Raw genomic sequence first — 23,722 nt, 5'->3', positions numbered from 1 at the left:
CATGGGCAGTCTGTTGGAGGGGGTGGCGGGGGAGGGACAACTGATGTCTAGACCATACCGGGCTGTGTTTGCTCTGTGATTCTGCTTGGAAATCATGACACGTTGAGCAGTTTACCTTCTGTCTCGGTCTGCATTCCTTGCTCCGCCTACTTCCAGAGTCTGCTTAGTCCCTAGATGTTCACAGCCGTGACAGCCGGCCAGAAGTGTGCAGTGCACTTGGAGAGAGTGATTGTTTTAACTTATTATATTAACTGCTCGGAAAATGACTTTGGGGAGAGAAGTACCAATGCTTCTGTCTATCTGATCATGAGTAACTCTGGAGGGGAATGGCAGAGAGCCTCCCAACTGTCTCTATTCTTAGACCTTGGACCGATGCTGCCTTTGCCTTCCTCCTTTAAATGCCCCTCTAAATTGGGCACCTTTCCTCACCTTCTTCCTCAAATTGTTCTTCTGACCAGGGAAGCTGGAAGGAGAATATTAGTGTCTCACGGTCCTAGAGGATATTCTTTTTCTGATCTCAGGTCTTTACTTACTGGACTGTGTTAGGTCAAGGAAAAGCCAGGAGCCTCTCTTGAGAACAGCTTTCGCTGATGAGATTTGATTCAGAGACCAGTAGATGGTCCTCCCTGCACAGGGAGGCCAAGAAACTAGGGAGATGCAGATGGAAGCCCCCACAGTGTCCGTCTTTCCTGTGTTCATCTTGGAGAGACGGCATCAGCTGCACGAGCCTGTGAGGGTCCCCAGCACATCTTCCCACGTGTGTTCTCCCCGGGGCCAGAGCCCAAGGAGGACGCACGCTGGGCTGACGACAGACACTGCTCATCCAGGAGCTCGGTGGGCTGTCTTCTCAGTCTGCAACTTCCAGCTGCCCTCTGCTTCTCTGGGGCCACACGGACCTGTCCTGGGAAGAACTGGTATTGTGGGGTAGGGTTGGGAGTAGAGAAGTTGCCAGCCGAGGCAGTGTCTCGGCCCAGGAGGCTGTCAGGCTGGGGGTGAGGGGCATGGCCCGTGCCTGCGCACCTAGGGAGTGCCAAGGATGCCAGACTGTGGCAGCGGGAGTTGGGGGAGACCAGCAGGGTGAGAGGATGAGGAGAGAGCTTCCTGGCAGAGCCACACTCAGTTAATCAGGAAAAAGCCTTCGGCTGGCGGACTGAGCTCTGCTGGGGGTGACCCACGTCCAGCTGATGTGGGACGCGGCCGCAGAGAGCCCACATGGCAAGGCACGGTGGGAAGGATGCTGATGAGGGTAGGCTCTGGCCACATCAGAGAGAGCCCCTGGGTCCCCTTCATGTCAGATCGGTCTGCTTTCCCCCAATCTGTATGTTGCCAAAAGCAATGGAGAAGGGATTAGACTCCATAAAATCCCAGGGGAGTCCTAGGTCTGCTCCTATCCAGCTGTGATCTTTTTTTTGTTTTTAACATTTATTTATTTTTGAGAGAGAGAGAGAGCATACGTGCTATTGGGGGAGGGGCAGAGAGAGATGGAAGGAGAGGATCCCAAGCAGGCTCCAGGCTCTCAGCACGGAGCCCAAGGTACGACTTGAATCCACAAACCGTGAGATCATGACCTGAAGCGGAAACCGAGAGTCAGAAGCGTAACCTACCAAGCCACCCAAGCGCCCCCTAGCCAGCTGTGATCTTAAGACACCCTTTTGCCCCTGAACACCCTTGCAGCTCTCTGGTTCCATCCTAAGTATCCTTCTCCATGCTGACACTTTCCTGCTTAAGTAGGTCTCACCTCCCAGACGCTTAACCCCGCCTGTTTCTCCCCAATGCAACCCACTCCCCCCACACATGCCCGTGTATACGCGGCCACAGAAACTAGTGAGTGCACACTTGAGTTGCTTTTCTCTGTCCTCCGTGAAATCCTGGTGAGGCGCCTGAGCTGTGGAGCTCTCTCTTGTTTTTTTGAGATGGAACTCAAAAGGTTCCATCTGGATACCCTGAGAGAATCCATTGGCCAGCACAGCTGGGGGCTCCCGGGTGTGGAGTGTGCAGCACCCATGTGCACAGGGGCCCCCCAGGATGAGGAGAGCTTTGAGGAGAAGGCCCATCCTCCAGCTGTGCTACTCTGATTTCATGGAGTGCCACCCAAGCACTTTTGGAAAGAAGCTAAGCTTTGGCGGACCTGACCGTAATCCCACCTCTCCAGCCCCAGGCACAGAGCCCTGGCGTTTATCAGAGGAGCCCTGGGATCCCGCGTATGGGTGTCCCGTGGACCTATGGGCCCAAGGCTTGGAGCTCTTCCCAGACTTATCTGGGAGAAGCCAGTGGACACTCTCCTTCAAAAGACAACTTCTCTGCCCCCTACAATACTCCCAGGGACTAGGACCATGAGTGTGAGATTGGAATCAACCTTGGATATCATCTAGTTTAACCTCACCCCATTTCGTAGATGAGGCAACTGAGACCCCGAGAGAGAAGTGGACTTTCGAGGTCACAAGCCAGGTCTCCTAGCTCTAGTACTGTTTCCATGACACCACACTGCCTTTAGAATCAGTGGCATACCTTTGCACATCAGTCAAATCTTACTTTCGTTGCAGAAGATGACTTCAGTTTCTGAAAATAAAATTGTAGGTTGGTCGATATGAGTCCTGAGACTATTTAGCCCTTACAAGCAGAACTCTTATGGGTTTAGGGATAAGAGGTTAGAAGGGAGCAGGATGAGGGAAAGGCTGGAGAGGAGGAGGATGGGGTGGGCAGGAGGATGGAGGGAGCCGGGCAAAGAGGAATATGCGTGGCTCGTCACTCCTTAGCCATTTCCCAGAGGACTGACTCATTTCTGGCAAAGCAATTCCTGTAGCTCCCTGGCTGCCTGAGAATCCTAGTCGGTCTGTCTCTGAAACACCCCCTGGACGACAGATGAACCTGGCTTCGTCTTCTCATGACTCACCAGGGCTTCCCTGAGCTGACTCCTGTTGAATTAATAAGAGCAGAATGTCCTGGGCTCATGGAGAGCAGCCTCCCCAACTCCCAAGCCCGCATTTCTCCCCCGTCTGCCCGCCTGTCTTTGAACGAGGTTATTGAACATCCTATGAGAGCCCCGTGGTGAGCACCTATGTGTCAAAAGCCGAGTTCAAGTCTGAATTGTCTCCTGTCCCGAAGGGACAAGAAAGGAAGGGGCAGGGCATAGCTGCTCACATCTGGTTACAAGGCTGCCAGAGAGGACTGTGTTCACTGCCAGTGCAGGAGTGGTCTTCGAGAAAACTTGGGGATTTGATCAGAAGCAAGTCTTTCCTAGGTGTAAGCTTTTAGAACACTTACTTCCTTGTGATATTTCTTGGAATTCTCAGTCTTTTTCGTTCCCCAGGACATGCGGTTAGCTGAAGCTGTGTGTTTCAGACCTCCAGAAGACAGCAAATGTCCCATAATATACTGGCCAGAATTGGGAGAAGGGAAGTTTTTCTGCCAAATGATTTCAAAGTTTAAAACTGTATACTGGGGCGCCTGGGTGGCGCAGTCGGTTAAGCGGCCGACTTCAGCCAGGTCACGATCTCGCGGTCCGTGAGTTCGAGCCCCGCGTCGGGCTCTGGGCTAATGGCTCGGAGCCTGGAGCCTGTTTCCGATTCTGTGTCTCCCTCTCTCTCTGCCCCTCCCCCGTTCATGCTCTGTCTCTCTCTGTCCCAAAAAAATAAATAAACGTTAAAAAAATAAATAAATAAATAAAAAAATAAAACTGTATACTGCCAGGGGCGCCTGGATGGCTCAGTCAATTGAGCATCTGACTCTTGATTTTGGCTCAGGTCATGATCCCACGGTCGTGACACCTGCTGAGCATGGACCCTGCTTGGAATTCTTTCTCTCTCTTTCTGTCTTTGACCCTCCCCTGCTTGCTCTCTCTCTATCTTTCTCACTCTATCTCCAAACAACAATAACAACAACAACACACACACACACACACACACACACACACACACAACCCACAAATTGTATACTGCCAGTCTTGTTTTCATCCAGGTACCAAAGAACCTTGCAAACTGGTGATATCAATGATGTTGTCCTGGAAGGACGATAGGATGAATTGGTTGAGGGATGAGGGTGCGTGGGGGACCCTTTGCTATGTAATCCTTTGTATATTTTCAATTTGAAACCATATAAATATGTTTATTGATTAAAATTTTGTTTTTATTTTAAAGAAATGAAAAAAAGAGCTTTGTTTTTACTTTAACTTTAAAAGTGTTAGAGTTTGATTGTAAAGACAGAAAAACTTGATGATCATCTATACACTGTCCTTCCGGGTCCTCGAATTGGAGAGCAAATGACTGTGAGAGACTGAATCCCATGACTGTTGGAAGATACACACGTACGTTTTACAGATAAGGAAACGGAGTCAGGAGATGGGACTGGCAAAGGAGGTCCCAGTCGGTTAGTGGCAGACTCAGCCAGGACACGTTCGGGGCTCCCCTTCCTCCTCCCTGCCGTCCCAAGAACGCTAACGAGGGGGTTTGCTGTGAGTTATGCTGGAGGTAAGTTCCTAGTGGGGCTCTTTTCTAATCCTGCTATTGAAAAGGCCACCACAGTCCCCTCTGGATTGCTGGAGGGATGGCGACCATTAGGAACGTTCTACAAAGCTGAGGAAGAGTGACAAGGTCTTTGTTCCAAAAGGCACAAATAGGACTGAGAATGAATGATCTCCTCCAAGACGGTACAGTGTTGTACCATCGTTTCCCTTCCTCTGCCTGTGGACGCCCTTCCTGGAGTGAGGACTGATGACAGCCAGGAGCAGGGGAGCCCTGCCTTCCCCTCATGTGTGTGTTTCATTGCAGAGTCATCAGCTATGAGTGCTGCCCTGGGTACGAGAAGGTGCCAGGAGAGAAGGGCTGTCCTGCCGGTGAGTAAGCCAGGCCTGGCCCATTGGTACAAATGGAGGGAGATGGGGAGGGAGGAACACCCATGTGAGAGGCAGCAGTGTCCACGGCGGAGGGGAGGGTGGTGCGGGTCTGACGCACAAGGCTGCACGGACATGCCCCCCACGTGCTCTCTGGTTCTGGGCTCCGTGCGAGGGCCAGAGCATGGAAGCTGGGAACACGGAGCTTCCCGCCCTGCTCCTTCCTATGCAAGCTGACCTCCTCACGGGGCTAGTGGAACAGACTCCAATTCTAGCCTGCCTGCGCTGGCCTCCCAGCCATGGGCTGCTGGCCTTGTTGTCTCTGGCTAGGAGTGATTTCTGATCAGCTCTGCCAGAGAGCCAGGCTGGAGCACGAAGCCACCCCTCCTCCCTCTGTCAGAACTTGGCTCATCACAGTCCAACAAGAAGAGCGGTAGACCAGGCAGGATCACCCAGAAATGGCATAGGGAACCACCAATGGCCAAAGACTGTGTGGCCCCTGTCTTTTATCAGCTATCAGGCATATCCCCAGGGGCTGTGCAGAGTGGGAGTTTTAACTATGAAATGCTTGCTGTTGATTCGTTGAGCATGTGAGACGGAGTTAAAAGGAAGGGGCACTTTGGTTGGTACCAAGGTCTCGAGGTCATGGTTGGCATGGCGGGAGGCTCAGGTGGAAGGCAAGTGGGAAATAGGCAGTGGAGAAAGGAGAATGGCCTCAGAGAGGAGCTCAGCCTCTGAGCCTTCCCTCGCGCCCTTTGAAATGGATGGTGAGCTCACTGTGGGAGGGGAAGGCCCCTTGTGGGACATAACATTTTATTGCTTGTAAGTATACAAAGAACCTGGAAGGTCTGTAACGCTCTTTCATTCTAGTAGAGGCCATTAGGAACCCGGTTGGGACAACTAGATGAATCAGAAGGCCTGGTGTGTAAATAAGGATATCTATTTCCGACGTCCATTCCTGCCGGTACTCTCTAAATGTCTGGGAACAGAAGCTTCATCTTGCGTATGGCTAAAAGATGAAAAATTACCAATTAGTTGAGTCCGAGTAGGGAGGCGTTTGACCTACGGAGCCGCTGTAAGAAGCGTGTGATACACGAGACGAGCTTGAGGCACATTGAGACACAGTGGACGTGTCTGGGCTTTCCCGCACACTTGTCCCGCAGCTGTACCCACGCTCTCTGCAGCCCAGGGAGGGGGCCGTCTGCCTGGGGTGGGCCCCACAGCCTGTGCCTCCTCTGTCCTCTGCCCCCACAGCCCTACCTCTCTCAAACCTTTACGAGACCCTGGGAGTCGTCGGCTCGACCACCACCCAGCTGTACACAGACCGCACAGAGAAGCTGAGGCCCGAGATGGAAGGACCAGGCAGCTTCACCATCTTCGCCCCCAGCAACGAGGCCTGGGCTTCCTTGCCAGCTGTGAGATGCCTGCCTTACTTCCCAGAGGGGGGTGCTTGTGGGCATGAAGGATGAGGCTCTTTAGTGCTTTCCCACTGTTTCAGGAAACGTCTTCCTTGAGCCCTCAGAGAAAGCCAGGGAACCCGAGTTAGAATACACCTCACCACGTTGCCTCCAGTGCCCCATCTGTCCAACTGAGCTCAGCAGACTGACTTTGGTGCTCACGGAGGAGAGGTCCTTGGCAGAATGGAGGCGTGGGGCCATTGGGGTTTCAGAAGCACCTTTCCCAGGGTAACGAGAACCTCCCCCCTTGAACATGTGGTCTGCAGCTAAGTGCAACTCCGGCCTTCCTTCTAGGAAGTGCTGGACTCCCTGGTGAGCAACGTCAACATCGAGCTCCTCAATGCCCTTCGCTACCACATGGTGAACAGACGAGTCCTGACGGATGAGCTGAAACACGGCATGGCCCTCACCTCCATGTACCAGAATTCGGACATCCAGATCCACCACTATCCCAATGGGGTAGGGAGTCCCCAGCTACACTTCCCTGTGTCCACACCAAGCCTACCCCTGGTCCGCATGTGGGGCTGGTTTCTGGGGTTTTGTCCTGCAGGTGAGATTGGCCGGAGGTAATCCCTGCCTCCTGTGCCTGCGTCTCCTCAGGCCCTCTGGGTCCACGGGTGTGGAACCCGCCTTCTGCACTGCATTTTCCCTTCCTGGGGCTTCAGGCCTGTGCCTCCGATATGTCAACCACTCCTCCTCATTTCTTCTCTGGGCAGATCGTGACCGTCAACTGTGCTCGGCTGCTGAAAGCCGACCACCACGCAACCAATGGTGTGGTGCACCTCATCGATAAGGTCATCTCCACCGTCACCAACAACATTCAGCAGATCATCGAGATCGAGGACACCTTCGAGACCCTTCGGGTGAGGGACTGCCCTGGGAGGGGAGCCGACCTGGGGACACACCACCTCCCCAAAGGGCCTTCTTGTGTGGGAGAAGCAGAGGATGTCTCCATGTTCATGAGCATTTAGGGGACATGGAACAAGCTCCTCTAAGTGCCCACGAACAGGAAGGGTCCACTTACCAGAAGCTCGGCTTGACCACAATGAAACATCATAATCCTCTGCTGGAAAAAAATGTCTCTGCCCGTCTTCTCCTTTGTCAAGCTTTCCTTTTGTGACTCCCCTGGAAAGTTCCATGGTCTCCAGCTGCAGCGGGGCAGGTCGCTTGAGCCCGAGGCTGCCTGGGCACACACTGTGGGTTCCAGAGGGGAGAGAGCCCTTCCTCCCAGGCAGTGGCTCCCATACGTGGGACTAGAATAATGTCAGGCTGCCTGATCTTCTGGAACACATGTTCCTACCATGGGGCCCTGCTGTAGCCATACCCGTGTCTCCTTTGAACCCAGACCGGCAGTGAGGCCACCAATGTGGACATGGGAGGCTGGGTTTGACTTCTGGCCTGGCTTCTGACCTGGCCACCGAGTACTGTTCCTTCTGCCCTTCCCAGCAGGCATTTGTCTTACAACTGGAGTGGCAAGCAGGCATTGCTCTTGGCAGTGGCTGCTGAGAGGAAGTGAACACAGGCTGCCCCGTCAGGGGTTTTGCCCTGATTCAAGGAGAACTTCCTGACCACAAAGGACACCAAGGGGTGTGGGGTAGTTTCTCCCCTGGAGATCTCCAACACAGAGAGACAAACACCCTGGGGCTGGGCTGCCTCTGAGGGGGCCTCAGGAAGTAGCTCTGCAGGAGACTCTGCTCTCCAAACTTTCCCCCTGCTTTCCTTCTGGGTCACTCCAAGGGCAGGGGTCTGCAAGGGAATGATGTCCCTACAAAGTTGGGGGCACATCTTTTGATTAACCGTAGTTGACCCCGCTGAGTAACCTCCTCTTATTATTTAGGTTTGGCAAATATTCCTTCTTTCCTTCTTCCTCTTTGGATCCCCCTAACGCCCATCCTTCCTCCCACTAACCTGTACTTAGTAACACCTGCTACTTCCCAGGTATTGTTCCATGTGCCAGGGGTATACAGGTGAACAAGATGGACCAATTTGTGTCCTCTGTGGCACTTCTTATTTTTTCCTGGGGAGACAGACAAGATGCACACGAGGTAGCCATGGATTGTGCTGGGCATTGTAAAGTCAGTGAGTAGGGAGCAGAGGAGGCCAGTTGACGCTGGATGGTCAGGGAAGGTCTCTCTGGAAGAGGTGACTTTTGAGCTGAGGACTAGAGGATGAGAACGGCCAGTTAAACAAAGCACAGGGGCAAGAGCACGGTCAGCAGAGGGGAACAGGTCGAGCAAGGAGGGGGCCAGCAGGGCCAGAATGAAGACAAGTACGCTGACAGAGCGTGAGGCGGGAGCAGCCGGGCCACCAGGGGCCGGTCCTGCGGGGCCGCAGACCGGGCACAGGAGTGTGTCCTCATCCCGAGAGCACAGGGAGGCGCTCGATGCTTTTGCAAGATATTCTGGCTGCTCTGTAGACGCAGGTGATGGGACCCTCCCACTCCTGGAGCTCACCCAGGTAGTATAGCTAGTAGTTCTTTATACAACGTGAGGACAGCAAGCCCTAAGAGTATGGCGACAGACCCCTTCTCAGTTGCAGAGTGGGGGTGGGCATGGGGCGATCGGGGGTTGGCTACCTAGAGAAATGACATTTCAGTCAAGTCCCAAAGAAGGAATAGGGGTCAGAGAAGCAAAGAAAGAAGGAAGGGCAGAGGGAATGGTGGGGCCAAAGTGTGGGGGTGGGAAGGACAAAGCCACGTGAAGTCACTGAGAGCTGGCCGGAGGGGTAGGAGCTCATCAAAGCTCAGAGAGGTAAGCTTTGGTTTGGCTCTCCATTTCATCTTGGGCTTCTACAAAAGCCTGAGGCCCTTTGAGGCAAGACTGGTGACACCGTTTGTGCCTCTTGCCTGCGGAGCATCCCAGAACCTTTAGGGAAACCTCCATCCTCTCCCATTCCCATAGGCTGCCGTGGCCGCCTCTGGGCTCAACACACTGCTTGAAGGTGATGGCCAGTTCACGCTGTTGGCCCCAACCAATGAGGCCTTCGAGAAGATCCCTGCTGAAACCTTGAACCGGATCCTGGGTGACCCAGAGGCCCTAAGAGGTGAGCACCCCTCGGCTCCTGCTGCCCCCTCACCGGAGCAGCAAGACTGAGCCTAAGGCCTGCTCTTGTCCAAGACAGACATGTGGCCTGATGTCCTGTCACAGGACAGACATGCCACCTGACATCCTGTCTCATTGCTCCCAGCTGGCTCCATCTCTGCCGAAGCCAGAGCAGAGCCATGGTTGGAGGGGCGAATACAGAATCCAGCCACCTTTGTCTAATGACACAGTTGGGCTGAGGAGCAAGGCAGAGTTGGAGGTCCAAAGCAGGCCCTGGCCAGACTCAGAAAGAGCTAAAGGCCTGAACGATCAAAACCAGAGCAGGGCATCCAAGTTCAGTTACGGTCAACTTCATAGCAGAGTCCCTCAGTGCTTCCTCAGTGGGTTGCTTAGCTAGGGGTGCATTGATTATTGGAAGGACCATGCACGTGAGAGAAGGGAGGGGAGGGGAGGCCCGGCCCTCCCTGCCCCCTGCCACTGCCCCCTTCAGCTCCACGAGTGCTGAGCCGCTCCTGCTGACCGCGAATCTCCTGCAGAGAGGAGTTGGTCCCAGGTCCCCTGTGGACCCCAACCCCACTTAGTCATCCCAGCTATAATCCAGGGCTGACATCATTTCTTTTGAATCTATTTAAACACACCTTTGAAATCTACAATCTACAATACCTACTGCATTTCAGACACCCTGTAAATGTAAAATGTTCTCCTTGCAGCCACGCAGGGACAGGCGAGGGCACATTTCTGAGAGCACAGATGGGGATCTGTTGTGTCCAGATGTTGTGGCGCCTCTGTGCCTGGCGTGTGGCAGGAACTGGGGCCACACAAGGGAACATGGTACAGACTTGCCTTCAAGGAAGTTTAAGCCTAGCTGGGCTTAAAGACAGGCCGTGGGTTCTGAAGACAGGCCGTGGTGACAGAGATGCCCCCACCCTCATGGGCACCTGCAGCCCAAGGCATCCCAAAGCTTCCTGGAGGAGCTGAGACTTGGGTCCATCTCAGCACACTGAACTTGCCATTCAGAGCTATGCTTCCCGTAACACCTGTTTTGTGCAGAGCACATTTGCAACTTTGTAGATATCAGAATTCCTGATGAGAAGAAAAAGGCACTAATTTTTCCCTTTTGCACATCTGCCTTTTCCTGCTCAGTAACCCATTTGCTCTAAGCAAGAGCCCTCTGCACAGGGCTCTGGCTGGCGGGCTTGAAGGCGGAGGGACAGGAGTGCAGCCGGACAGGCTCTGTTGTTTCTAGTGGGTTGGCAGACAAGCGAGAGGCCCGGGCTGGCATGCCTTGTTGGAAGACTGGCTTCCAGCCCTCGCCCTGCTCTCCCTCCCAGTGGCCCTAGTGGGTCACCCCACCCTGCCTTCAGTTTCCTTCCCTGAGAAGCTAAATCCCGAGGCCTCTTTCCCACAGCGACCCAGCTGTCCTTTCTCTCCCGCCGGCCGAAGGGCGTCAGCACTGGCTTTCAAGGCCCCCAACGCCCCTGCAGCAGCCCTGTGACTCTGCAGGTCCTCAGGGCTTCCTCCTGTCCGTGACTGTGCGGTTTTGGTTCTCACACTCGGCACAGATTGAGACGCGCCTCTGTGGCGAGAACATAAGACAAAGGGCCCTGAGTGGCCATCTGGGAACTTGTTTTGCGTGGCTGGGGTCATGCGCTCCCCCCCCCCCCACTGCCCCTTGCAGCTTCCTCAGGGCCCCCAACTTCTGCCCTGTCCCTGAAGGGCTCTTGGACAAGTAAATAAAGGATTCTATTTATGATTTATGGGTGGGGTGAATGCAGTGGCAAAGACCGTGTCTTTTTGGTCACTATCCCCAGCCCCTAAGCAAGGTCCTGGCAACTAGGAGACCCTTGGGTAAAATGAACAAAAACAGATAAAATGAGCAAATACTCCCAGAATTCTCATTTGCTGTAGTTTCCATCTTTGCCTCCCACATTTTACATTTTCTAAAGGTCTGTCGATAAAAAGTCCCAGGGTGAACTCACTTTAAGGTTCAGGTACTAGTAAGAGAATTCCCCTTAGATTCAGGTACAAATGAGCCCGTCATTAACACGTGTTGGGCATTCACTGTTGCCCAGCACCGTGCTGGGTACTTCACGTTCAGGGCTCACACCGCCCCCAGGAGAGGAATGCCGAATCATCTCCCTTGAGGAGGAAACTGAGGCTCACAGAGGTTCAGTGACTTGTCTGGGGCCCCAACCGCTGGTGAGTGGCCGAGCTGGGATTCAGACTCAGGCAGTCTGCCCGCGGAGCTGGGCTCGACTCGGGGCAGCAGCAGGGGAGGACCCGGGCTTGTGTGGTGCCCCAGCCTCATCTGAAGGGTAGCGTCAGAGAGAATAGAATCGGTACAGCCATGGAGGCTGCGTGCTGACCTCTGATATCAGCCTGGATCCAGCACCGACTCAACCTGTGTCCTGTTCGACCCCCAGACCTGCTGAACAACCACATCCTGAAGTCAGCCATGTGTGCCGAAGCCATCGTCGCAGGGATGTCCGTGGAGACCCTGGAGGGCACTACACTGGAGGTGGGCTGCAGCGGTGACATGCTCACCATCAACGGGAAGGCCATCATCTCCAACAAAGACATCCTGGCCACCAATGGTGTGATCCACTACATCGATGAGCTGCTCATCCCAGACTCAGGTGAGCCAGGCCTCCTAGGCTATGGCCCTTCCAGGCCTCCTGTCCCCTCTGGCATCCAGGGTGGAGACACTTGGGGAATGTAGGGATCTGGGGGGCCATTTCCTTGCCTGCACGCAGCTCACAGCCTCTCAGGAGAAAGGGCCTGGGCCCCTGTTGGGTTGCAGCCGGGACTGAAGCATCTTGAGCTGCCGGCCTAGGAGTCCAGGCGTTTCCTTGGAGGCAGTGGAGGAAGCTCAAGGGAGGTTGGAGGGAGCTGGGGAGGGAGCCGCTCGATCACAGAAGAAGCCTTTCAGAAGATCTGCCTGCACAGAGGGCCATTTGCTGACCTCAGAGCATGTGCCTTCTCAATGATGCCCAAGCATCCCAGAGTCGCTGACCCTGGGAGAAATGACTGAATGGACTTTGGCTTGGGTTTCATTCAGCATGCTAGCTAGCCCCATTCTGGACTTCGAGGGAGGTCGGTTGCTCAGGAGTGAAGCAATTTCACAGGAAAGAAACCAAACCAGAAGAAGACTTTGTACGGGTGTGGTTGCTGGCATTATCTACTGCTCAGAAGCCATGACACGGATGGTGCTGCCCTGCTGCAGGCATTAGCTGGTGCCCTGACCAAGGGTGGGGACAGAGGCCAGCCCCTGCTCGCCTGCACCTCCCCTCACTCCCCTGCCCAGTGAGACCTGGGCGACCAGTGCCCTGATGACACGAGCCCGCTGCGCCCCAGCGGTGCCGAGAGGGCTGTTGACTCGCGGGATGACATTCCTGCTGGTGTGTGTCACGCTCTGGGGTGGACGGATGATAAATGAAAACAGCACTTCTAACTTTTGAACCTACGTTCTCCTTCCTTGCAGCCAAGACGCTGTTTGAGTTGGCTGCAGAGTCGGACGTTTCCACAGCTGTTGACCTTTTCAGACAAGCTGGCCTCGGCACTCATCTCTCCAGAAACGAGCGGGTGACCCTCCTGGCCCCCCTGAATTCCGTGTTCAAAGGTAACATGGCGACAGCAGCCCCGGGAGTTTGTCTCTGGGGTAGCTGCCCCCCCCCCCCCCAGCACCACCACTGTCACCTCTTGCAGCCTCCTCCCTGATTGCCAGCACCCTGCAGAATGTTAGCACTCCCACCCAGCTCAACAGAAACCTCGGAGGCTCTGGCACATCATTTGGCAGAGCAGAGAATGCATTTTGGGGATCTGGTCCCCAGAATTCAAAAGTTCACATCTGGCTGGAGAGCAGAACACTCTCATGCCTTTTTATGTACAGAATCAATCGCCCATGTGATCATCAGAAGGTCAGAGTGAGGATACAGCTGAGCTGTGGTCATGGGGAAGGTGGAGGAGGGGGCCAAATGGTGTCCATGCCTTCCCCTCCCTCCACGGGCAAATCTCCAAACACCCTCGATTATCTAGAGCTTTTTGTTTGGTTAATTTGCAGAAGATGGCAGATGTTAAGGAATTTGGCAGCCTTACTGCATTTCTCAATCTCCCGTTTCCAAACTTAAGGAGGGTTGGCCTTCTCACTACATTTGTCTCTCATTCTCTTCCTTTCTGGAGCATGCCTCTGGACCTACGCACACCTTCCCTTACAGATGGAACCCCTAACATTGATGCGCGCACAAAGAATTTGCTTCTCAATCACTTGATTAAAGAGCAGCTGGCCTCCAAGTATCTGTACCATGGACAGACCCTCAACACTCTAGGTGGCAAAAAACTGAGAGTTTTTGTTTATCGCAATGTAAGTTCTGGTTCCCCAATAGTCCTCTTTCTTTGTCTCAGGTCTAAGAAATGGAAGCTGTATTAGTGGTAAAAGAACATATAGGTCTATGTCTATGTCTATGTATGTGTGTATATACGTATATATTGTATATGTATGTGTGTATATATATACATACCTATTATATGTGTGTATATATATATATACACATAAAATCTCAATAAACAGAAGCTTGCCTGAGTATGTGTGTGTATATATATATACTGATTTCTAATAAGGAAGGAAGGAATTTCTGGAAAGTATCTTATTTGAAAGGATCAAAATGGGAAACTGTAGAAGGATTAGAATCTCTTTTGCTGGCGGCCTTTGGGAATAAACCACACAGCGGTCTCAGCTGTCTGGGTAGGCAGCCGTCAGCCTTAAGCTCAGAGTGATGAACAGGGGAGGAGGAATGGAGGTTTTAAATCCTTGGCTTATGTGAACAGAAGCCCCCTTAACTGAATGAGCACAGCCCTTCCTGGTCCAAAAGGCTCTTTTCTCTCTTCTCCAGTCTCTTTTCTGTCTTCAAACCCAACAAAATATCAGACAGGAAGCACACCACAATGCAGTCCTTCCTTGGAACCATCCAGTACCATTGACTAAAGATGGTTGTCATCTGTTACATAGATGAGTCAATAGACCCGATCTATGGATTTGACCACTGTTGATGGACACCACGTGTGATGGGATATTCTCATTAGGGGACCTCTCTATATCTTTATTGGGGCCTGATAGCCATTTTTCCTCAACACAGTTTTTATTTTTTCTCTTCTGGAGAAAACGCAACATTTTATCCTAGTCTTAATGACCCACACCAGTGTATATCCATTGATCTTTGCGGATGAAGCCATCGGCAGGCCCATGTCCTGACCAAATTGTGAGGCCCCCATGTGGGAGGATAACGTGCCCTTTCTCTGCTCCTCTTTTGCACAGAGCCTGTGCATCGAGAACAGCTGCATTGCCGCCCATGACAAGAGGGGCAGGTATGGGACACTCTTCACCATGGACCGAATGCTAACCCCCCCAATGGGGACCGTCATGGATGTCCTAAAGGGGGACAATCGCTTCAGGTAACCAGCTTCTCCCAAGTGGTCATGCTGGGGCAGGACGTTGGGTCTCAGCTATCTGTCAAGCTCCCCACTTCCTCGGGGATTCAGTTAACGCTGACGGTGCACTGGTCACCTTCCAGGCTGGGGATCTGGGAAGGGTGAAGGTCAGACTGGAAGCTTATGTTGATAAAAAGGGTTATTTCTGGGAATGTGATCCTCACATCCTTGGGAATGGGGAGGGGGTGACATTTTTATACTGAAGTCCGAGGAAGACATCATATTCTCTTTTTAACGTCCCAAGTAAGTGGAGAGCACCTGGTTTTGAGTGTGGGATGAATCTCGCTCTGAACGATATCCACTCATGGTGCCCAGAGACTCCCAGCTGCTCCTTCTCAGGCTCCCTGTGTTGCTTTGCTTTCTTGCTCCTCTCTCTCCTTTTCTGACTTGTTTACTTACCACAGGGTGCTCTGACACCGGAGTCTGGGAGACTAGCCAGGCACTCCCCTGAATCGTATCCCCAGGGCCTGGTGGCTCGGCCAGTCTGTGGGTTGGCCATGCTGCCGGCCTCTCCCTTCCTCCTTCCCTCTCTGGCCTCTGACTTCCGGCCATTTGACTGAGCTTAGCATTTATGGAGAGAAGATGCAGACTGGAATCTTCCCTCTTTGTGTACGAGCCGGGGGTGAAAACCAGCCAGGGGTGTGAATTCCAGTGCTGGGCCCCACCTACCCACAGTGGGGAGGCATTTGGGAAAGTGACCGCCCCTCTCCCCACCACAGGCAGGTGACATTTTCTCTGCTGTCTCCACAGCATGCTGGTGGCCGCCATCCAGTCTGCAGGGCTGACAGAGATGCTCAACAGGGAAGGCGTCTACACGGTCTTTGCTCCTACAAATGAAGCCTTCCAGGCCATGCCACCAGGAGAGCTCAACAAACTCCTGGGTAAAGACCAACTGAAGTACATTTTCCATGGTTTCTAAAGTGACCGTATCGGTCAGGGGACCCGCAGGAAACAGGTGGCACGTTACAGAGGGTTTCACTGGAAGGAACTTAGTGAGGAGACTGTTTGTAAAACTATGGGCAGGAGGAAGGGACCAGCAAAGGGTGATGACACCCAGGCCTGGGGTTGGGGGTGATGACATCCAGGCCTGGGGGTGGAGGAGGGGACAGGGAGAACCAGAGCTTCAGAGGAGGGACACAGGACAGCAGCCAGAGCCACACGCAGCTGCTGGCAGAACCAGGGCAAGGGGGCCAGGACTACCTTAGCCTCGTTCTCTTCCCGCATGCCCGTTGCCGTGGGCCTCCTATCAGCTGTGAGTTGGGGGGGACACAGCCATCAGCCTCCCTGGGAACCATACAAGGCAGAGAAGAGTGGAAAGGCATTGAGTGGGTAACAGCCAGCCTGGTCACTAAGACATGTCAGCCACTGAGGACAGCGATAATGAAGCCATTTACCTTCATGAGATGTCCCTCGGGATAAAAGCTTTACCAACAAGCTATTCCTGGCCCTGAGAAATTTAGTTGAGGATGTTTCAGAGGTGATCCTCGCAGTTCAGAGCTTGGGCTCTGGGATTAACTCAAAGCTGCTTCCCATCCTGGCTCAGACATTCACCAGCTGAGTGACCTCTAGCAAGTTGCTTAACCTCTCTGAGCTTCAGTTTTCCCATTAGAAAAATGAGAGCACCTTGCTGTGTGTTGTGCAGAATAAATGTGTTGCTGGGCGCTGGGCACGCGTCCTCCCTCGGGGATGGCTACGATGAGGAGGGGGTGGGGTGGGGGTGCAGTGTTGAGCTTGCCCTTGACACACACACCTCACAAAAAGGTGAGCCTGAGGAGGGAGAGGAGGGGGGGGGGGAGAGAGGGAGGAGGAGGAGGAGGAAGGACCTTGGCCAGACCTTGGGGCCCACATCATAGACACCTTCCTTCCTGCTCTGGAGCAGGAGAATAGGAAATTCAGGTTGCAGGCAGCCCCGAGCTGAACTTGTGTTCTGTTTAAGATTCTTTATTGCCTGGTAAACGCCTGTCTCTGTGATGCTGACGTATGTTCCCGAGAAGAGGGGAGAAGTTCCTTCTGAACATAAACTTGTTCCATCCTCTCTGTGTCCAGCAGGACTGCAATATTCCCCAGTGGCCTTGGTCCTGCTCGGCCTCCCTCGCGTGTTCAGTCGTGCAGGAGCAGGGACGGGGTGGGATGTTGGTGTGCCCAAGGCTGCCCACACACACCTTCTGCCAGGTCCGTGGGCAGGAATAGCCCCCAGCCCTCCTGGGAGACAGAGACGGAAGGCCGTCCAGGTGTAAGAGGTCAATCCAGGTGTTAAATGTCTCGGAAGAAAGAAGCCTCTCGCACCCCCGGGGGCCGGCTGGGCGCAGCAGCTCCCGGCAGTATTTTCGTGGAATGGGAATCCGTGGCAGCCAGGCTGTGGGTGTTTGGAAATTACTTGGTACCTGGTGTCTCCATCCCACGGGCACTGATGTGGATTTGTCAGTAACCAAGTGAACTCTCCAAGATGCTTTAAAACTTCCCCCGTTCTCAGTTTCGAGATGCTGGAAATAGCCATCCACAGGCCCTGGGGAAATCTAGCCACTGGGCTGGGACTGTGAGTGTCGGGGCGGCCGTGATGGAGAGGAGAGGGCAGCTGGCGGCTTCAGGCATTGCCTCCCACACTTAATTTGGAAAATGCCTCTGCACCTTTATGAGCAATCGGATGCTCTCCCCAGTTGGTGGAGGAGCTGATGTGGGCTGGAAGGAATGTTGAGACGTGACGGGAGGGGTGCCGTGGAGGGAATGCCCCCCTTAGCCCTGACCTCATCGGCTTCACAGCAGCCCCCCCCACACTGCAGCTGTTGACTCTTTTAAGTTCTCCCTTCAGGAAACAGCGGCCGCAGAATATGCATTTGAGGGCAGAACGTGTAAATATTTCACTACTGTGTTATAACCATCGGGAGCCATGCTGATGATGAAATGTCCCAGATGCCGGGGCTGGAAAGGTTCCTAGCTTTCCAAGCAAATATTTAGCTCATGGAAAAATGAGTCATACTCATAGAGGAGTATGGATTAACTCCTTCTTGGCATCACAGAGAGCTGTCACTTAGCCCATCAGCCCCCTGACTGCCGAGGCAGATGCAGGGCCGCAGACATGGGCCTTTTTCCCCTGAGCCTTAGGCAGGTGGGGGGGGGGGGGGTCCGAGGGGTGAGCACACGGCAGGTGCTCAAGGAGTGCTCGTTACCTGTTCAGGGAGTTCTCCATCTCGGGCATCACCACTCGCATCCCCTCTGGGCCCTCCTTGACCACGCCAGTGACCAGCCTTGGAATGAACTCTGCTCTCCCTTCTTTCCCATGAACCTGCAGGCAATGCTAAAGAGCTTGCCAACATCCTGAAATACCACATTGGCGATGAGATCCTGGTCAGCGGAGGCATCGGATCCCTGGTGCGGCTGAAGTCTCTCCAGGGGGACAAGCTGGAAGTCAGCTCAGTGAGTGTGTTTCAGAACCAAACAGCCGGCCGGGCACCGTCACTGGGGTTCCAGGGTTTCTCTTGCCCCTGGGCCAGCCTTAGACACACACACAGTCTTGAAGATGCACCTTGAATCTCTGAGTGCATTCTGTCCAAAGAAAGAAAAGAGAAAAGGGTTTTCAGGGAAATGAGGTGAGACTGTGGCGGCCCACAATAAGAACTCGCGGATTTGCTCAGGAATCAAGTATCCGACTGGCCTCTGGGAGAGAACATTAGATCTTCCTCCCCTTAAAGAGACGATAGGCAATTACTTACGCATCTTGAGGGATCAGTCCCCCCGGCCCCTTCCCGCCCCATCCCTTCCAGTCTGGGGCTCACTGAGCTGTACCACGTGCCAGACCATCCCAAGAGCCCTTTCCTTCAGATGCTTGGTCTGCAAGCTTTCCCTTGCTCTGCACTTTGATAACACACATTCCGCTCTGAAGCTGCCTCAGGGGGTTCTTACCTTGAAGAGAGAGAACAGATAGCTGGCCCCGCTCCGTGAAGCTGCCCGTGGCCTCCCTGGCTGCACCTGGCAAGGTCACTGGGCTTCCCCATGGAGGGACCGCTCTTCCAGTATGTGGCTGGCTCGGCCTCTGCTGCCTGCTCCTCTCTCCCGACCTTCCGCCATCCCTTTGCATATCACTTTCCCCATGAGGAAGCATGGCGAGGGGTAGGAATGTGATGACTAGTTGACTTCTGCAGGTCACCTGAGAATCTCCCAGCTCCTCGTTTGGGGTGTTGGGATGCCGTCACAGGCTTCTGTTCTTCCTTCCCCCTTGGGATGACACCTGAGGTTCAGGAAGGACAGAGAGAGACACCCGGGTGCTCTTCCTATGGGAGAGGTAAGGCACTGAGGATGAGTGGAAGGAAGGAGCCCTGAACCAGAACTGGAGGCCCAGCTTCTGTTCCCAGCCATCCCACCCGCTTAGCTTAAAGGAGGCACCTGGCCTCTCTTGAATCTCTGTTTCTCTTCTGCTAAGTGAGACGATGACATCTGTGTCTTTACCACATGTCACTGTGAGGACCAAGTGACTAGCACGGAAGGGTGTTTTGTAAATTACACCGGGCTGAGGCACACAAGGGATCAGAAAGAGTCCGCCCGACTGAAGGTGTGGCTGGCAGGGACCGTTCCATTCACCAGGTGTCTCTCACACTTAGCACAGGCTCTGGCATCCAGAACTGCTCAGTGAGCACTTGCTGAAAGTAAGATACCTACGGTCTATGTTCAACAGTGGTCTCTTTTTCTCCCAGAAAAACAATGTAGTGAATGTCAATAAGGAGCCTGTTGCTGAAGCTGACATCATGGCCACAAATGGCGTGGTCTATGCCATCTCTAGTGTCCTGCAGCCTCCAGGTAAGGCCCTCAAGTATCCCATGGCCCCGCAGTCTGCGGCTGACTCTTCTCCACACAGCAGCTGGTACTCGACAGGAAAACTGTTCGAAGCAAAGATTAGTGTGCAACGTGCCCACAGAGGGTCCGTGGCCAGCATCGCTGTGGCTGATCCAAAAGTGAATTAGGCACTGTTGGTTTCAAACGCGCTACCCCAGAAACTCAAGCCAGATTTCTTTTTGTTGAATTGCCTGGCTGTCTTCGCCCCACTCAGACACAGACACAGACGCGGCTTTCTCACACGTGGATGCTGGGAACGTGGTTCCAAGCACGCTTCTTACATCTCGCCTCATGGGAGCTCTCTTTACCTCCAGCAAAGTTGAACTTGAGTCCAGCCTCTGTCTGCACTGTGCGTTCACCTTTCTTGGAGCTCTCTCCCCATGGGCCAGATTCCATCCACTGTCAGTTATGAAAAATTTTAAAGGAAAAATTCATTGGCGAATGTGAGGCAGGAAACCCAACAGTGCCCCTCAGTCACGGTCGCTATGAATGCCGTGCTAATAGTTTTGCTCTCACCAAAGTTGCCTTTTCTTTCATCGCCAGCCATCAGACCTCAGGAACGAGGGGATGAACTTGCAGACTCTGCACTTGAAATCTTCAAACAGGCGTCTGCATATTCCAGGGTAAGACGCGGCTAGGTTTGCCTGTGGCCTCAGCACCCTTGGTGCCTCTGCTTGGGCCCCTGGTGGGGGAGGGCCCTCTGGGTCCCTGTCTTCCTTGGCTGCCCTCCCAGGGCTCCCGTGAAACTTCTCCTCACTCCCATTCAGGAATCCTTAGCACTGGCCTGTGTGGAGTTCAGAGAAAAGAACCCAGGCAGCCCCTGTATCCTTTGTGGGCCAAAACCCAGGCCTATAAACCAAGGCCTCTGAACCTCATTCTATGGGGAAGCCCATAGAATGCTGGTGAAAACAGATAAAGCTCTAGAATCCATCTATCCAACTAGGGCAACCCATCCCAAATCAGCCTTACAGTGTGGCCTCTAAGTCATCCTCTGGTTTCCATGATGTGGCCCATCTTGGGTGATGCTGGGGCTCTTCAGGGTAGTGGTGAGGATTCTGGATACAGGGCAAGTGTATGTGTGAAACCTCCCTTCCTTGCTCCAGCTTCCCTTTCCTCGCAGAGCCTCTGTGATTCTTCCTGGGCTTCTGTTCCTGCTCCCCAGCTTGCCCAGGGCCTCCTAGAAGCCCCACTCAGGCTCCTTTGCTGCTTCGAGTGAGGTGGAGCCCCTTGGGAATATGGGCACCTTACAGAAGACAAGAGGGTGCGGCTGGAGGTGGTTCTTACCCCAGAGACCCACCCAGAGCTGGAATATGTCCTCTGCTTTTGGACAGAGAGGTCTCCTCAGTGCCCCTTGAGAAGGGTTCTTGGCTCTGAGCTTCTACTCCTCAGGGCCATCCCCTGTGCCGTCCCAGCTCTCCTAGGCTTTGGTCTCTGTGGAAGTCAGGTTTTGTGGTCTCCCAGGAATATCCACCCCAGACTCTAGTTGGTTGGGGCTTACACTTCACTTGGGGCTGCTGAGACTGACTGAGGGGCTCCCTGGGGCCCAGCAGCTACACATTCCCATTCCTCTCCCTGGCATTTTTTGTGAGTAGTGTGGCAGGGGGCAAAACCATCGCTGTGAACACATGCAGGGACAGCTTTCACCGGAAAACTTGACACTTTGTGCGTTTTTTTGTTTGTTTGTTTTTTCAGGCCGCCCGGACCTCTGTGAAACTAGGTAAGTCTGGCCTGGATTTGAAGTCCTTGTATACTAACTAGTTTGGGCCTTTCCCCCAAGCAGGCCCAAACATGCCATCTGCTGTATATATAGATAAGAACGTCATGGTGCAATAAAACCAGCCTGGCCTTTGGGGTCAGACGCAGAACACCCACTTCCCTTCTCCATAAGATGGAGATAATAAGAGTACCAACATTTTAGGCTTGCTGCGAGTTTTTGGCTTTGGGAACCCAGCTGGAAGACGGAGAAAATCCCAGTTCAGAACATTGTTGAGTGAGACAGCAAGGCTCACCAACCAAAAAGCACCCGGGATGTGCGGGAGAGAGTGGCGGAAGGGGCCGCCGGCCATGCGCTTGTGACTCTGACAGTGTCTTGACAGACAGGGGCAGTTTGCACATCTCACCTTGAAACTTCTCTCTTCCAGCTCCTGTCTATCAGCGGCTATTAGAGAGGATGAAGCATTAGTGCGGAAGATGTAGGAAGAACGCACTTCGGCAGCTCCCTGCCACTTTCTCTGAGTTTACCAAAGAGACTGAATGTTTTTGAAACCAAATATCACACACACTTCAGTGCATCTGGGCGGCACCATAATGAGATCTGAGCCCTGGGTGGGTGGAGGGAGGAGAGAAAGAGATGTCCTTTAAATTGTTTTCCCCCCACACGCGGCTGGTAACCTACTCCATGCAGAGACCTGGATGTCACTGCCTGAGAGTTGCTTCCAAAAAGGCCCTGTCCCAAACGTGGAATTTCCTGCCCATGCCAAGTGCTCTGGAAAAGGGAGCTGAGGTTTTGTGGAGCTCACAAGACACGAATCACACGCTCCAGCATCCTGGTGGGGGGGGAGTCCTGGCGTGGTCTCTGTAAAGCTCTTTAGCAACTGGAGAAATGGCATCATTATAAGCTATGAGATGGAACTGCTCTGTCCAGCGCGTCTCGTGCCTGCACGTGGTTTGGACACTTCTTTGTGGCCCTGTCCAGGTAGGAAAGAGAGGGCAGGTGGAACACGCAGAGCCCAGGATTTCCCAGGTGTGGCAGAGCCATCGTGTGTTGGTGAAAATAAAACCAAAGGAACATGTGCCTGTGTGGACGGGACCTGTGTGCTGGTCTGGGTATTCACGAGGGATAGGTTTCTGTTTCTCGCGGTTCGCGGGTCCTTCTTACCGGGGCTCCACCCGCAAGCAGCTGCAGTAGCCCTGAAAGGAGCGCTGAGGGGACCGTTTGTGGGCCGTGCTGAGTCTTTGCTGAACTTTTTTCCTTTTCAGTCTCCACAGGCCCTGGGGGGCTGAATCCTCAGTCTTCGCTTTCCTCCCCAAGTGCCCATCTCCCTTGCAGCCTCGTGAGCCCCGCCTTCGGGTTGGACTTTTGAATGCTCAGCGTTCTGCCCTGTGAAGAACTTACAGGCACAGTCCCATTATACAGATGAGGAGACCAAGGTTCCGGAAAGGGAGAGCCACTGGCAACACAGAAAATAGCTGAGTTGGGACTGCCTCCCAAGCCTTCTGCCTCCCAGAGACGAGGCAGGGGAGCCGTTCAGGGTTTTCTAGACCCAGACCCCCTGTGCGGACCCACACACAAATTCCTGCCCCTGCTCCTTTTGTCTTCTCCATTTTGAAATATCCTCAGCACAGATAGGCTAGTGCAACCGGGGCATCACCACTCCCTGCCTATGTGGCCTTCACCTCTCAGGTTTCATCATCTGTACGCCTACATCTGTACGGTACAGATGATGAAACGCCTCTGTTTCATCATCTGTACCAGGGGGATGACCGTATCATCTCCTTCCTGGGTCCATCATGAGGAAGAGATGAGATGATCCTGGTAAAACGCTTAGCACAGCATCAGGTATCCTTACTCCCGTCCTGGTGTCGGGGATTGCTCAGGATCAGTGCAGCTGAGAGCCCTTCTCTGGTTCTGTCTCGAAGGCAGCCCACTTACTCGGAGCAGGGGGTCAGTGCTGCCTCCCACACTCTGCCAGGGCTGTCTGGCTCCAGCAGGCGGAGCTCATTCCACTTCCAGGACCCCGAGACCCAAGGACGGTGCGTCCGTAGAGCCACTGCTGGCAATAGAGCCCCTGCCCCACAGCCTGGGGAAAGACATACGTTACCTCTCACACCTTAAGGTCACTCATCCATCGAGGCGCTTCTCAGTGGCTCCACAAATAGCTGTGTTAGGCTCTGTTTTCATGAACCTTCCCTGCTCCTGGGGAAGCGAATTGTGAATCTGCTAGTGGCACTACCCCCTGAGCTTCTGTGACAGATGACGGAGAATCTGAGGAAGTAGGGGTGGAGGAAGGGATGCCAGGGAGCTCCCGGAAGTGGGAGGAGTGAGAGCAGGTTCAGGAGCTAGCCTGGGGGCGAAGGGCTCTCGG

At 53.7% G+C, this 23,722-nt stretch overlaps 1 protein-coding gene and 1 long non-coding RNA gene across 2 annotated transcripts in view; one reads left to right on the top strand and one right to left on the bottom strand.

The window, feature by feature from the left end:
* TGFBI (transforming growth factor beta induced) overlaps window positions 1-22,429 on the top strand; it is a 33,388-nt gene extending 10,959 nt beyond the window's left edge. Inside the window, exons 3-17 of the mRNA XM_086703513.1 lie at window positions 4,767-4,831; window positions 6,083-6,243; window positions 6,580-6,744; window positions 7,002-7,148; window positions 9,186-9,327; window positions 11,750-11,962; window positions 12,808-12,945; window positions 13,541-13,686; window positions 14,638-14,774; window positions 15,561-15,691; window positions 18,100-18,224; window positions 19,499-19,601; window positions 20,181-20,260; window positions 21,330-21,354; window positions 21,779-22,429. Coding sequence (XP_086559639.1) covers window positions 4,767-4,831; window positions 6,083-6,243; window positions 6,580-6,744; window positions 7,002-7,148; window positions 9,186-9,327; window positions 11,750-11,962; window positions 12,808-12,945; window positions 13,541-13,686; window positions 14,638-14,774; window positions 15,561-15,691; window positions 18,100-18,224; window positions 19,499-19,601; window positions 20,181-20,260; window positions 21,330-21,354; window positions 21,779-21,819 — 1,819 coding nt within the window. The 3' untranslated portion in view covers window positions 21,820-22,429. The remainder of the gene's footprint in view (window positions 1-4,766; window positions 4,832-6,082; window positions 6,244-6,579; window positions 6,745-7,001; window positions 7,149-9,185; window positions 9,328-11,749; window positions 11,963-12,807; window positions 12,946-13,540; window positions 13,687-14,637; window positions 14,775-15,560; window positions 15,692-18,099; window positions 18,225-19,498; window positions 19,602-20,180; window positions 20,261-21,329; window positions 21,355-21,778) is intronic.
* Window positions 5,610-7,806, bottom strand: LOC147584451 (uncharacterized). Its single transcript, XR_015250055.1, has 2 exons — window positions 7,310-7,806; window positions 5,610-5,837 (listed from the first exon to the last, which is right to left on the bottom strand). It is a non-coding gene; the product is annotated as an uncharacterized LOC147584451 (long non-coding RNA).
* Window positions 22,430-23,722: the final 1,293 nt, after the last annotated feature.

The sequence above is a fragment of the Puma concolor genome, chromosome A1 (assembly GCF_028749965.1).
Source record: "Puma concolor isolate L17-30 chromosome A1, mPumCon1.1.hap2, whole genome shotgun sequence".
Lineage (NCBI taxonomy): Eukaryota > Metazoa > Chordata > Mammalia > Carnivora > Felidae > Puma > Puma concolor.
This window is presented reverse-complemented; position numbering and strand designations above follow the sequence as displayed.